Raw genomic sequence first — 14,301 nt, 5'->3', positions numbered from 1 at the left:
GGTACCTTATCCCTCAGAGTGTTACATGTCCTGGCCAGGGTTCGGCCTTTACGCTATGCTGTTCACACCCAAGTTTTGTTTCCGCAGACTCTTGTGTCATCATAGGTGTTTCTTCTATTGTCATTGTATCTCCAGGTATTACACTTCTCTTACCTGGGTCCGAGAGGGTCTCAACACTAAGCCCCCATGTCCAAAGGATGAGCACACTTCTTTCTCTTGGCTCTCATCAATCAGGAGCCCCCCAAAATTCTCAGTGTTTTTGCCCTTTATTTAGGCCAGTCATCAAAACTAGGTGGGGCTGCCCAGGTGCCACAGCTGTTGTGCAATGAATTACTTAATACTGCCCTTCTAGTCATGGTCTTTGTGACTAACATACAATGAATGGGTGGGAGTATGCAAAGAAGGTACATGGAACCTATGATGGTTGGGGTTACATATCAACTTGGCTGGTCCATAATTCCCAGTATTGTATGGTTGTCCTCCATTTTGTGTTCTGATGTAATCATCCTCTATTTTCTGTGTTATAAATCCTAACCTCTTTATGTTTATGAGGCAGGATTTGTGTGGGGTTTACCTTGAGTCACAGCCTTTCAGGAGGGCGTGACTCAAGTCTCACCCTTACTCAAGTTATATCATTCCCTGGGGTGTGGCCTGTATCCAAGGTATATATGTGGGTGGTGTGGTGGGGCTGTCTCTCTCTGGCTGTAGGTCCTCAGTCCAGTCCATCACAGTCTGACCCCTGGTTCTCGGGACTTGAGCCAGCAGCCTGCCTTCCGATTGCTGATTCTGGGATTCACCAGCTTCCGCAACCCCATGGACCTGTAGCCTATTGTCTCATCTAATTCACCAGCTTCCACAGCTTTGTGAGCCAGCAGCCTATCATCTGGCCTGCCGATTTGGGTTTGTTGACCCATGCAGCCATGTCAGCCAGGAGAAGCCCACTCCTACCTACTACTTTGGGACTTGCCATTCTCCACAACTGTGTGAACCATTTCCTTCATATGGTTCTTGATTTCTGTGAAACATTGCAGTGAATTATGGAACCCAAAGACAGGAGGGAGAATACTGAAAGGAGAAGGAGTGTTTGATGTTACAAATGATGGAGTGATGCAGCAATTTGGAAAAGCTGGAAATCTGGGACTTCAACCTCTGCCTCATAGGAACCAGGTTTGTGCTGATCCTTATAAAAGAAATTACGCATTTACACCCTTGTGAAGTTAGAGGACGTCAGACGCTACTGCCATGACATTCTTATACCATTGTACTACCTCGTGGCTCAGAGGAAATAATTAGCAGCAACCCTTTTCCTGAGTAGTGAGTTACTTAATATGGCCCTTTGTAAAAATGGCAGGGCGTCTGATCTCCTTTAACTTCACAAGGGTGAAGGAAATCAAGATCAGGAGCCCAAGGCTGACTTCTGTGAGGCAGAGGTCAGACATGCCTCCTTTCTCCTCCATCTTTACCAGTTCTGACACCAACCATCCCTCCCATTGTACTCTCTACTTCTCTGGTGGGTTTGATATTTCATTGCGGTGGTCACACAGAACTCACAGACAATACTCATGATTATGGGGTTTATTAGGGAGGTAAGAGGTTACAATTCAGGTTCCGGAACGCTCAGAATACACTTTTTCTATCAGGGCACCCTTTTCCCAGCCGTGCTCACAGGCACACCTCTCTGGCCCCTTGGTCTCTGCCCTGCTTGGGCAAGTGTTACAAAGCTCTTTTAGCTCTGCTGATTAGCGCCCCTTGGTGGGCTACAAATATCCTATTTGACAGCCCCACCCACTCACTTGGATGGAAGTTACAGTGGCGAGAAAAATCACACAAAAGTGATCCATCACAGCACATCCTTCTAGCCAGAGTCTTTGTGACTCCCACAGAATGATTTGGTAACCAACCAACCAACCCAGTGCCGTTGAGTTGATTCCGACTCTAGAGACCCTATAGGCCAGAGTAGAACTGCTCCATAGAGTTTCCAAGGAGCGCCTGGCGGATTCAAACTGCCGACCCTTTGCCTAGCAGCCATAGCACTTAACCACTACACCACCAGGGTTTCCAATGAGTTGGTAGACTCTGTAAATAAGGTGTGTGGAATCTCTGAGTGCCACAACTTGGTTAGGCCATGATTCGCTATATCATGTAATTGTCCTCCATTTTGTGGTATTGTATGTATTGTAAATTCTGAAACTCAGGATTGGGGGGAAGTATCTTGAGTCGCACTGTTACTACAGGGCATGACTCAAGTCACTACCTTTCCCAAGTCACACCCTTGTACCACCTTGTTCAAGTAAGGGGAGTGTCTCTGAAAAAGTTCTCTCACTCTAGTTATCATCTAACCTCCAGTTCATGGAGCTTGAGCGAGCAGCGCCATCTTATCTGCCAATTCTGGGATTTGCCAGCCTGTGCAGCCCCATGAGCCAGCAACCTATCTTCTGACCTGATTCACCAGCTTCTGCAACCTTGCGAGCCCGCAGCCTGTCATCTGGCTTTCCGATTTGGGTTCATCAACCCTTATGGTTGTATGAGTCAGGAGAAGCCTATGCCTGAGCTATAGATTTGGGACTTGCCAGCCTCCACAACTGCATGAGCCATTTCCTTCATACAGTTCGTGAGTTCTGTGAGATGCTGCAGCAAATTATGGAACCCAAAGACAGGAGGGAGAGTACTGAGTGGAGTTAGAGATGATGGAGTGGTACAGCAACTTGGAAAAGTTGGATTTCTGAGATATTTTTAATATCCACCTCATAGGAACCAACTTTGTGCTGATCGTGAGAAAAGAAATTATTCATTTACCTTTATTCCTCACTTTCTTTATCCCACCCGATACCAATGAGTTCATCAGCAAGCCTTCTCTTCCTTCAAAATATATCCTCATTTCCTCCACCCCTTGCTAGCCCCCTCATAAAACCACTTTTCATAATAAGCGGCTACTTCCCTTATGGCTTTCTTTGCTTTTTTCATTAATTTACCGAAGTAGATTATAGACTTCATAAACATATAGAATGTTTGTTTATCCCCAAGACCTTTACTATATACCTGTGAAAATTATTTTATCCCAAATGTAACATTCTACATTTTTCACATACCCAACTATGCCTGGTGAATAGTTATCTTTCAGTAAGGATTTGTGGAGTGAGTGAATCTGTTCTCCAGTTGGAATCAGAAGGCCTTCCAATCTCTGTGGTCTACAGGTCACAGTGACTTCCCTGTATTTTACGTTCTCTGTGTGTTTTGCAAGGCCTTGTATAAGAAGCAGCCAAATCTGTATTCATTCATTGTGTATTATCTAACCTTATTTCTACACAAACTGCTTTTGCTCTTTGGGTTGTTTATATTATTGTATTTTTATCAGTGTGCAAGGAACATTAAGCATAGTATTTTATTTATACTCAGAGGGTTGTCATAAAGATGCACCTTACATCATTGCATTTTCTAAAATGATTTCATTACAAATGAAGATGATGGAAAGATACCTTGTTCTCTTCTTTCCTAGAAATCTGGAATGTTGATGATCATCTGCTCGGGCACTCACAAAATGAAAGAAGGGTGGTCTGCATGGAACAGTGCTATGAACATAATGCATTGGAAAGTATCGTTCATTGGCACAAAAATCATTTTCCTTTAAGGGAAAATCATGGTATGTTTGACTTACATGAAAAAGCTGTGGAATCAAATTTAACCTTACCAGCACTCAATCAGACCAGAAGTGATGAAATAAAAGACTCTGCTGAGCCTAATGGAAATGAGAAAACCTTTCTCCGTGCTGTTCAGGAGCGATTTTGTACTGAAATGAAATTCCCTGAGAGTCAAAAATCCAACAATGTTAAGTCCCAATTCATTAAGCATCAGAAAACTCACAAAACAGAGAAACCACATGTATGTAGTGAATGCGGCAAAGCCTTCATCAGGAAGTCTTTACTCGCTGAGCATCAGATCATTCACACAGGAGAGAAACCCTATAGGTGCAGTCTATGTGGGGAAACCTTCTTCAAAAAGTTCAAACTCATTGAACATCATCACACAACTCATAAAGGACAAAAACCGTATAAATGTACAGATTGTGGCAAAGCCTATTTCCATGAATCACAGCTCAATATACATCAGAAAACTCATATGGCAGAGAGACCTTATATATGCCTTGAATGTGGCAAAGGCTTTATCCGGAAGACAGATCTCACTATTCATCAACGCATTCATACTGGAGAAAAACCCTATATATGCAGTGAGTGTGGCAAAGGCTTCATCCAGAAGGGAGATCTCACTGTTCATCAGCGAACTCATACGGGAGAGAAACCCTATATATGTAGTACATGTGGAAAAGGCTTTACCCAGAAGGGAAAGCTCACTATTCATCAAGGAATTCATACTGGAGAGAAACTTTATATATGCAGTGAATGTGGAAAAAGCTTCATCCAGAAAAGAAATCTCACTATTCATCTACGAACTCATACTGGAGAGAAACCCTATATATGTTGTGAATGTGGAAAGGGTTTCACCCAGAAGAGAGATCTCACTATTCATCAGCTAACTCATACTGGAGAGAAACCATATATGTGTCATGAATGTGGAAAAGGCTTCATCCAGAAGAGAGATCTCACTATTCATCAGCGAACTCATACTGGAGAGAAACCGTATATATGCCATGAATGTGGAAAAGGCTTTATTCAGAAGAAAGATCTCACTATTCATCAGCGAACTCATTCTGGAGAGAAACCCTACATATGCAGTGAATGTGGAAAAGGCTTCATTTATAAAGGAGATCTCACTGTTCATCAAAGAATTCATACTGGAGAGAAACCCTATACATGCACAACATGTGGAAAAGGCTTTATCCGTAAAAAATATCTCCTTGTTCATCAACAGACTCATTCTGGTGAGAAACCCTATGTATGCAGTGAATGTGGAAGAGGCTTCACCCAGAAGGGAAATCTCATTACTCATCACCGAATTCATACTGGTGAAAAACCCTATGTGTGCAGTGAATGTGGTAAAGCCTTCAGTCAGAAGACATGCCTCATAGCACATCAGAGATGTCACACAGGAATGACTCCCTTTTTATGCAGTGAATGTGGAAAATTTTATTCTCAGAAGTCAAGTCTCATTATACATCAGAAAATTCACACAGGTGAGAAACCCTTTAAATGTGGTGAATGTGAGAAGGCCTTTGACAAGAAGCCAAAGCTCATTGTACATCAAAGATCTCATAAGAGAGATACCCTATGGCTACAGTGAGTGTGGAAAAACTTTTACCTACATGTCTTCTCTTTTTTAGCACAAAAGAATACACATTAGAGAGAAATGTGTAGATTCAGTCAAGGTGGAAGACCCTTCCACAGCAAGGAGAAAACCCCTGTTACAGTGACTATGCAGCTGCCTTCTGTGGCAGCTCAGACATATTGAGCACCAGTGGGTTCCTAACAAATAGGAACATAGTCCATGTGGGACAGCCTGTTGCTAAATGTGAACCTTCAGGAGATAACAGAGAATTTGTACAGGAGAGAAACGTTATGAATGCAGCCAAAGTGGTAGTGCCTTCAGTGATCAGTTACCTCTTATTTTATGTCGCATAAAACAGGTTTGTGATGTTGGAAAAGAGCACTGAATATATCATGGACCGCCGAAAGAATGAACAAATCTGTCTTGGGAGAAGTACAGCCAGAAGGCTTCTTAGAAGAAGGATGGAGAGACTACATCTCACATACATTGGACATGTTATCAGGAGGGACCAGTCCTTGGACAAGAACATCATGCTTGGTGAAGTAGACGGTCAGTGAAAAAGAGGAAGATCCTCAAGGAGATGGACTGACACAGTGGCTGCAACAATAGACTCAAGCATAACGATTGTGAGGACGGCGCAGGACCAGGCAGTGTTTCGTTCTGTTGTACTTGGGGTCACTATGAGTCGGAAGTGACTCCATGGCATCTGACAACAACAACAAAAGAGGTAGGATAAAGTCAAACAGTCACTGGCGAAGAGGGTTGAGCAAAAATATCTACCTCATTGTATGGCTACGCAGTGTATCCTGAGGGAAATCTTATGAATGCAGAGACTGGAAAAGCCTGAGACCCTCATCCTACATAAATATGTGCTTTGATATCATGACATAAACTGATGTAAACACAAACATATGCACTTTAATTGTTCTCTTGTGCCCATTAAATGAATGAAAGTGTGAGTTACTCTGAGTGGAGGAAATAAAAACTGGACTTTTAAAACAGAGAATATAATCAGTGTCTTGGATGTTGCTATTAACGTAAAAAGCCATGGGTGGTGGTTGGTTGCAAAAATGCAATATTGGGTTGGTGGGATTTGGAGCACACCTATATCAGTTGAGTTTTCCCAAGGTCAGTGTGAAGGAACAATTGAAAACCAGAATGTCTGCCATCAATTTTAGAACTTTCTGTCATATAGACAGACCTAAAAAAACAGTAGTGTTAGATTGAGTTTATTGATTAATGTGACAAGTATTTGTCACACACTGGTCCTGTTTCCAGGAGCTGAGGATACAGTGGTGAATACAACAGTCCATGATGCCCTCTTAGAGACAGCATTTAGTTGGATTATATTTAAGAGGAATCTTGACACTGCAGCTGTTTTAGTGAAAGGTTGATGCAACATCTACATTAGGCGAGATAGAGTAATTGGTACAAGGGGGTTAGTTACAATTTTTTAGGAGTTAGAAAATCCTGAAAATTTATTATGTCAATTCTCTGTCAAAATTTAGTTGCCTTTGAGTTGATTCCCACTTATGGTGACCCCATGTGTGTGAGAGTAGAACCCTGCTCCCTAGGATCTTCCATGGCTGATTTTTCATAAGTAGATCCCCAGGTCTTTCTTTTTAGCCACCTCTGGGTATACTCAAACCTGCAACCTTCGTGTTAGCACCTGAGTGTGTTAACCATTGATACTGCCCACAGATTCATGGGGTAGGGACTACTTTTAAGAGTATTTAACCATCCTCGGAAATGTATTTCTTTCAATGCCAATGTCTTACCTCCTCAAGGAGATTATATGTTTTTTATATATATATCATATATATATATATTTTTATTATTTTCATGAAATCAGTTCCTCTGTGTGCTCTTTGGCCTTGGTCTTTTTTTTTAAACAGTTTGGGATTTTTTTTTTCCCTAAACCCTGAGAAGTTGTTTTTGCCCTCATTTACTGGAGAAGCACTGTGGGAGGAGGAAGGGGTTGTCATCTTGTTTTCTACCCAAAGAGCTTTGTTACTTATGCTCAGGGAATTCCCCTGATCAATTGAAATTTTCTGGGTAAGCTGTAAGCAACTTGATGGTTTGATATTTTTTGTCCAGTCCAGCCTGGTAATTAACAAGACCTGAGTTGATTGACATCTCATGGGTAATCGGGGACAGATCGAACTCTGGTCTTGTGAGGGAGGCTCCGCCTTGCAACTGATGAGAATCAGGATATATATATACAGTGAAACAGGTTTTTGGGAAGGCCTTCTGGATGGCAGAAGAGATGCTGGCTAAGAGCTGGGATGACAGAGAAGCAGAGCCGTGTGAAAGTCAAGTGGTCCCAAAGGTGCTACACTAACTGAGCTTGTCCAGTTAGCAGAGGAGCAGCCGATGGCAGAAAGGCCAATGGGGAGAGGCCTGATGTCAGAGAAGCCAGATAGCAGGGAGCATCTAGGAGAGGTGATCATGCTGCTACACTGGCTATGAGTTGGGCAAGTGCAATGGATGGGTTACTTGTGTGGCCTTTCTGGACATGGTCTTGTAACTCCCACCCAACTGATTGGGTAGAACTGTGCAGATATGGTAATTGCCGACCACCAAAGGGATTGGCCAGTTTTGCCATCCCATTGGGCTTGAAATGAGCCACCACGAGTCGGGATAGAAGTTCCCACCACCACCAAGGAAGAACAGCCAGGATCCAGCATGTCCTCTGGACACGGGATCCCTGTGCTGAGAAGCTCCTAGAGACTGCGAGCTATAACCCGGAGACACTGAGAAGCGGTGGCAGGAGAGACCTGGCAGCAGAGAGCACTCAGTGGGCTTCTTGGCCCATGGAGAGAGAAATCTTGGTGCCCTCGGGCAGAGGCCTAGCGTCAGGTAGAGGTGTGCCTACAAGCACGGCTGGGAGGAGGCTGTCTGATGGAAGAACTGTATACTTGAGTGTTCCTGAGCTGGAATTGTACCATGTTACTTCCTTAATAAACCCCATAATCATGAGTATGGTACATGAGTTCTGCAAGGCCATTGCGATGAATTATCAAACCCAGCAGAGAAGTAGAGAGTGCTGTAGGTGGGATGGTTGGTGTCAGATTTGGTAAAGATGTCACAGAGAAGTGGTACATCTGACCTCTGTCTCATAGGAATCAGCCTTTGGCTGGTGATCTTGATTCTCCTTCCCCCTTGTGAAATTAAAGGAGGTTATGTACTGCCCCCACACTGTTTTTATGGCAAGTTAGCAGTGGAGAGGCTGATGGCAGAAGGAGAGACGGCAGAGAGACGTGATGGCTGAGAGCCCCAGTATAGAGTGCAGGTAAGATCTGATCGAGCTGCTACGATGGCTGTGATCTGAAACAGCAGCAGAGAGGTCAGTGATGAATAGGCTGATGAAGTGTACTGACAGCAGAGAGTACCTGAGGGCTGAGTGGGCTGGTGTACTGGCTGTGTGCTGGGCCGCGTAGCAGTGGAGTGGTGGAACAATAGACAGGCCCACAGCAGGTATCCTGATGGAGGAGAGGCCCAACAGCGGAGAGCTGCTTCTAGAAGAACAGTAGCTGAGAGAGCCAGGTGAGGTGATACACTGGCTGTGAGCTGGGCCTGTTAGCAGCAGAAAGGCCAATGGCAGAGAGCCAGTGGTGGAGCAGCCCGGCAGTAGAGAGGCCGTAGGGCAGAGAGGCTCTGATGGCGGAGAACTGTCGGAGGTTCTCACTGAGCACCTCATCAGCAGGGGGCGTTTTTGCTGCAAGGGTTATCCTATCAGTAAATTCCCCTGACTGACCAGTTGTATGTTAGTCATATCCTGCTACTTCCACATTGTTCCTGATCCTCAGTTGTAGCCTGTTGCCTCCCTAATAAAACACTTAACTGTGAATATGGCCTGTGAGTTCTGTGTGGCCATTGCCATGGATTAGGAAACCCAGCAGAGAAGTAGCAGAGTGCTGTTGGTGGAACAGCTGGTGTCAGAAATGGTGAAGTCTTGGACAGCGGAGGTTTGCCTGGCCTACACCTTGTAGGAATCAGCTGTGTGCCCGTTCTTTTTTTTTTTTTTTTTCTGTTTCGGGTGTCCTGAGGTTTTTCTTTTCTTTTAAATCAGATCAGTACAAATCTCTTTAGGGAAAAAAGCAATGTTGCTGGTTCTCATTGGGATGAGGGGGGCAGGGCTGAGGAGCAGCTGCAGGGCAGTGTCAGAAAGGAGATGGGGGAATGGTGGGGGTGTGAGAGAGGAGTGTGAAAGAAGAAAAAGGAGAGAGGGGAAGAGAGTGAAGAAGGGAGAGGGGCGAGTGAATGAGCGGGAGAAGCTGAGCCGAGAGGACGGGCAGAGGGAGTGGGAGAGCGCGAAGGCTTGCGGCACGCGGGGTGAAGCCGAGGAGGACGGGATCCTGAGGTAAAGAGTGAGTGAGCGGAGGGAAAGGAGGTGGATGCGTGGAGAGGAGCTAGTTGAGGAGGAGGGCAGGAGCCCGGAAGGAGCTCAGCAGTACCTGCGCTGCGTTCGCTCCCGCTGCTGGTGCTGCTGCGGCTGCCTCCCGGACTCCCATTATTTCCCCCGCTTGGGGGGAGGGGAGGGGGAAGCAGGATGGCTGCAGGGGGAGGGTAGAGAGGGGGTGAACTGTAGTGCTGGGGTCCCTGCCTCTCACTAGGCCACCGCCGCCACTGCCGCCTCCCAGCGCTCCAACCTCAGCCTCCAGATTCTCATTCTTATCACTTGTGTAATTAGACAAATCCTTTTTTTTATGCTACACCACAACTATTTATCCTCACACTTTTTAAATTCCTCGATAGTTTTTCTGCATATTTATACCCAAGTAGATTATAAATAACTTGATATTAATTTGTGACTATAAATTTTAAAATTAAAAATTCAGTTCCATAGTTGACATGTTCAGTAGCCATGTGTGACTAGTGCCTACCAGGCTGGACATCACAGACAATGAACAAGACATTCTAGCTCTTTCTATGGCTGGAACATGTATACTGAGAGAAAGCTCCATCATTTCCATCATCTCAGAAAATTATATTGGAGAGCACTGCTGTGCACAATTTTATGTTTCCCAGCACACAAAAAAATAACTTTTGATTTGGAAAGTGGATGAATGATCCCTTGAACTAATTTAAGAGCGTTTTGTCATTGTAGTGAGTGAGCCATTGGAAGGCAGTTTACAGAAGAGAAATGTCAGAAACATTTTCACGTGACATTTGGGAGATTCAGTAACTGAATACAGAGATGGAAGAACAAAAAGAAGAAGGATCCCTGGAATAAGTAGAATAAAATTCCGAGCAAAAACTTTAGTCTCTATGAATGGAAGTTATTGTTATGGTTAGTTGCTGTCAAGTTGATTACCACTCATGACAACCCCATGTGTAGAGGGTAGAACTCCTCCATAGTTTTCAAGGCTGTGACCTCTTTGAAGCAGATGGCCAGGCCTGTGTTTGAGGCGCCTACGGGTGTGCTTAAACCACCAATCTTTCAGTTAGTATTCCAGTGATTAACCATTTCTGCCACCCAGGGACTCCAGGAATGGAACAGTGAAAGGGAGATGGGAGGAGTTGTAATCCTTTTGGGTTTTCTTGGCGAGGAACCCCTTTGTCAACCTTGATATTAGCCACATGTCAAAGATCTCAGGTTCTCTGTGACCTGCTAAATTGAGACATGATTTCTCTGATCTTTGTCATTCCTTCCACGTTGCTGTGAATGGGCTCTTGGACAGACTTCTCTATCCAGAATTCCTTTCCTTAATCCCATACACAGTGAATGTTATTCATTGTAACAAAGATGGAAATTTGCCATGCTGTTGCTGTCTCAGAACTCTGTCTGGAATCTTGTGGGTAATTCAGTCCTTCAGAAATATTTTAAAGCACCATCATTGTACCAGTCACTGCTTTACACACCAGGTTAAATTGAGGATCCAAACAGGGAAAGGAACAGCCTTTATGGACCTTACAGTCCAGCAGTGGAAACAGACAATAAAGTGGAAAATAAAACATTAGGAAGCAACGATCACTATGAAGAAGAATAAAGCTTAGTAATTGTAGAGATGGTAATGAAGGAGCTATTTTAGTCAGAATTCTCAGGGAAGGCTTTTCTGGACAGATGTAATTAGAGCCAAGGTTAAGTGTACTAAATGGATCCAATCATTGTATTTGAGATCAGTAAAACTATAGGACTGTTTCTAAGTGTTGTCCGTGAGCTTTCTGCCTCAGGTTTCTCTCAGAAGCTTCCAAAAGAATGCGTATTCCTGGGTCACATCCAGACCTCCTAAAGTAGACCTTCTTTGGTTGGGGGCCAGGACTATGCAACACATCTATTTTTTTTTTTTAATTATATTTTGCTTTAGGTGAAAGTTTAAAGTGCAAATTAGTTTCTCATTCAAAAATTTATAAGCAAGCCCTGCACTGGTTGCAGTCACCACAATGTGTCAGCACTCTCCCCCATGTCCATTAATCCAGTTTTTCTGTCCCTTCCTGCCTTCTTGTCTTTGCTTTTGGGCAGCTATTGCCCATTTGGTCTCTTATAGTTAAATGCACTAAGAAGTCCATTCCTCATGTGTGTTATTGTTTGTTTTATTGGCCTTTCTAATCTTTGGCTGAAAGGTGGACTTTGGGACTGGCTTCAGTTCTGAATTAACAGGGTGTCTGGGGCCATAGTCTCAGGGGTTCCTCTAGTCTCTGTCAGACCACTAAGTCTGGTCTTTTTTTTAATTTGAATTTTTGTTCTACATTTTTTTCCTACTCTGTCTGGGACCCTCAATTGTGATCTCTGTCAGAGTGATCAGGGTTGGTAGCTGGGCACCATCCAGTTCTTCTGGGTTCAGGCTGGTGGAGGCTGTTGTTCATGTGGTCCATTAGTCCTTTGGACTAATGTTTTCCTTGTCTTCATACTTCTTTGCTTCTGGATGGGATGGGAACAATACATGAATCTTAGATGGCTGCTAGCAAGCTTTTAAGATCCCAGATCCTATTCACCAAAGTAGGATGTAGAACATTTTCTTTATGAACTATGTTATGCCAATTGACCTAGATGTCCCCTGAGACCATGGCCCTCAGGCCTCAGCTCCACTAACTCGGTCCCTCAAGGTGTTTGGATGTGTCTAGGAAGCTTCTATGACTTTCCTTTGGTCAAGTTGTGCTGACATCTCCTATTATTGTGTGTTCTTTCCCTTCGCCAACGTTAACACTTGTCTACTATCTGATGATTTCCCCTCCACACACCTTCCTTCCCTCTTAACCATGAAAGATTTTTCTTTCTTTGAATTTTTATAATGGTGGTCTCATACAATATTTGTCCATTTGTGATTGATTTATTTCACTCAGCATAATGCCCTCCAGATTCATCCCTGTTGGGAGGTGTTTCGCGTATTCATCATTGTGCTTTATTGTTGCGTAGTATTTCACTGTGTGTATGTACCATAATTTGTTCATCCATTCATCTGTTCCCCCATGCTTCTGTCAGTTTGTCATACTATGGGAGCTTGTGTGTTGCTGTGATACTGTGCCACCAATATCAAATACCGTCAGGGTCATCCATGGTAGGCAGGTGTCAGCTGAGCTTCCAGACTAAGACAGACTAGGAAGAAGGACCTGTAAGTCTACTTCTGAAAAGAATTAGCCAGTGAAAATCTTATGAATAGCAGCAGAACATTGTCTGATACAGTGCCAGAAGATGAGCCTCTCAGTTTGGATGGCACTCAAAATATGACTGGAGAAGAGCTGTCTCCTCAAAGTAGGGTTGACTTTAATGACATGGATGGAGTCAAGCTTTCAGGACCTTCATTTGCTGATGTGACCTGACTCAAAATGAGAAGAAACAGCTGCAAACATCCTTTTATAATCAGAACATGGAATGTACAAAGTATGAATCTAAAACATTCATAAACATTGATATCCTAGGCATTAGTGAGCTGAAATGGACTCGTATTGGCCATTTTGAATTGGGCACTCATGTGGTCTACTGTGCTGGGAATGAAAACTTGAAGAGGAATGGCATTGGATTCATCGTCAAAATGAACATTACACCATCTATCCTGAAGTACAACGCTGTTAGTGATAGGATAATATCCATAGCCTACAAGGAAGACCAGTTAATACAACTATTACTCAAATTTACACACCAACCACTAAGGCCAAAGGTGAAGAAATTGAAGATTTTTACCAACTTGTGCAGTTTGAAATTGATTGAACGTGCAGTCAGTATGCTTTGGTAATTACTGGTGATTGGAATGTGAAAGTTGGAAACAAAGAAGAAGGATTGGTAGTTGGAAAATATGGCCTTGGTCATAGAAACAATGCCAGAGATCACAAGATAAAATTTTGCAAGACCAACAACTTCTTCATTGCAAATACCTTCTTTCAACAACATAAACGGTGACTATACACGTGGACTTCACCAGATGGAATACACAGGAATCAAATCCACTACGTCTGTGGAAAAAGATGATGGAAAAGCTCAATATCATCAGTCAGAACAAGGCCAGGGGCCAAAAAGGAACAGACCATCAACTGCTCATATGCAAGTTCAAGTTGAAACTGAAGAAAACTAGAACAAGTCAACGAGAGACAAAGTACAACCTTAAGAATATCCCACCTGAATTTAGAGACCATCTCAAGAATGGATTTGACGCGCTGAACACTAATGACCGAAGACCAGACAAGTTATGGAATGATGTCAAGGACATCATACATGAAGAAAGCAAAAAGTCATTGAAAAGACAAGAAAGAAAGAAGAAACCAAAATGGATGTCAGAAGAGCCTTTGAAACTTGCTCTTGAACGTTGAGTAGCTAAAGCAAAAGGAAGAAATGATTAAGTAAAGGAGCTGAATGGAAGGTTTCAAAGGGCAGCTTGAGAAGACAAAGTAAAATATTATAATGACATGTGCAAAGACCTGGAGACAGAAAACCAAAAGGCAAGAACACTCTCGACATTTCTCAAGCTTAAAGAACTGAAGAAAAAATTCAAGCCTCGAGTTGCAATATTGAAGGAGTCTATGGGCAAAATATTAAATGACGCAGGAAACATCAAATGAAGGTGGAAGGAATACAGAGTCATTATACCTGAAAGAAGTCACTATACCTAAAAAGATTTCAGGAGATAGCATATGATCATATGA

At 43.3% G+C, this 14,301-nt stretch overlaps 1 protein-coding gene across 2 annotated transcripts in view; it reads left to right on the top strand.

Moving 5' to 3' along the window:
• LOC126086049 (zinc finger protein 432-like) overlaps positions 1-6,922 on the top strand; it is a 31,705-nt gene extending 24,783 nt beyond the window's left edge. The window contains exons 5-6 of one of the 2 annotated variants that reach the window (XM_049902071.1): positions 3,497-5,128; positions 5,579-6,922. In XM_049902071.1, the coding sequence (XP_049758028.1) occupies positions 3,497-5,128; positions 5,579-5,586 (1,640 nt within the window). In that variant the 3' untranslated portion in view covers positions 5,587-6,922. Of the gene's footprint in view, positions 1-3,496 lie in introns of both variants that reach the window. The other variant, XM_049902069.1, reaches the window with a different exon arrangement.
• Positions 6,923-14,301: the final 7,379 nt, after the last annotated feature.

The sequence above is a fragment of the Elephas maximus genome, chromosome 11, assembly GCF_024166365.1.
Source record: "Elephas maximus indicus isolate mEleMax1 chromosome 11, mEleMax1 primary haplotype, whole genome shotgun sequence".
NCBI lineage: Eukaryota > Metazoa > Chordata > Mammalia > Proboscidea > Elephantidae > Elephas > Elephas maximus.
Note: the sequence above shows the minus strand (reverse complement) of the source record. Positions and strands in the feature narration are given on the sequence as shown.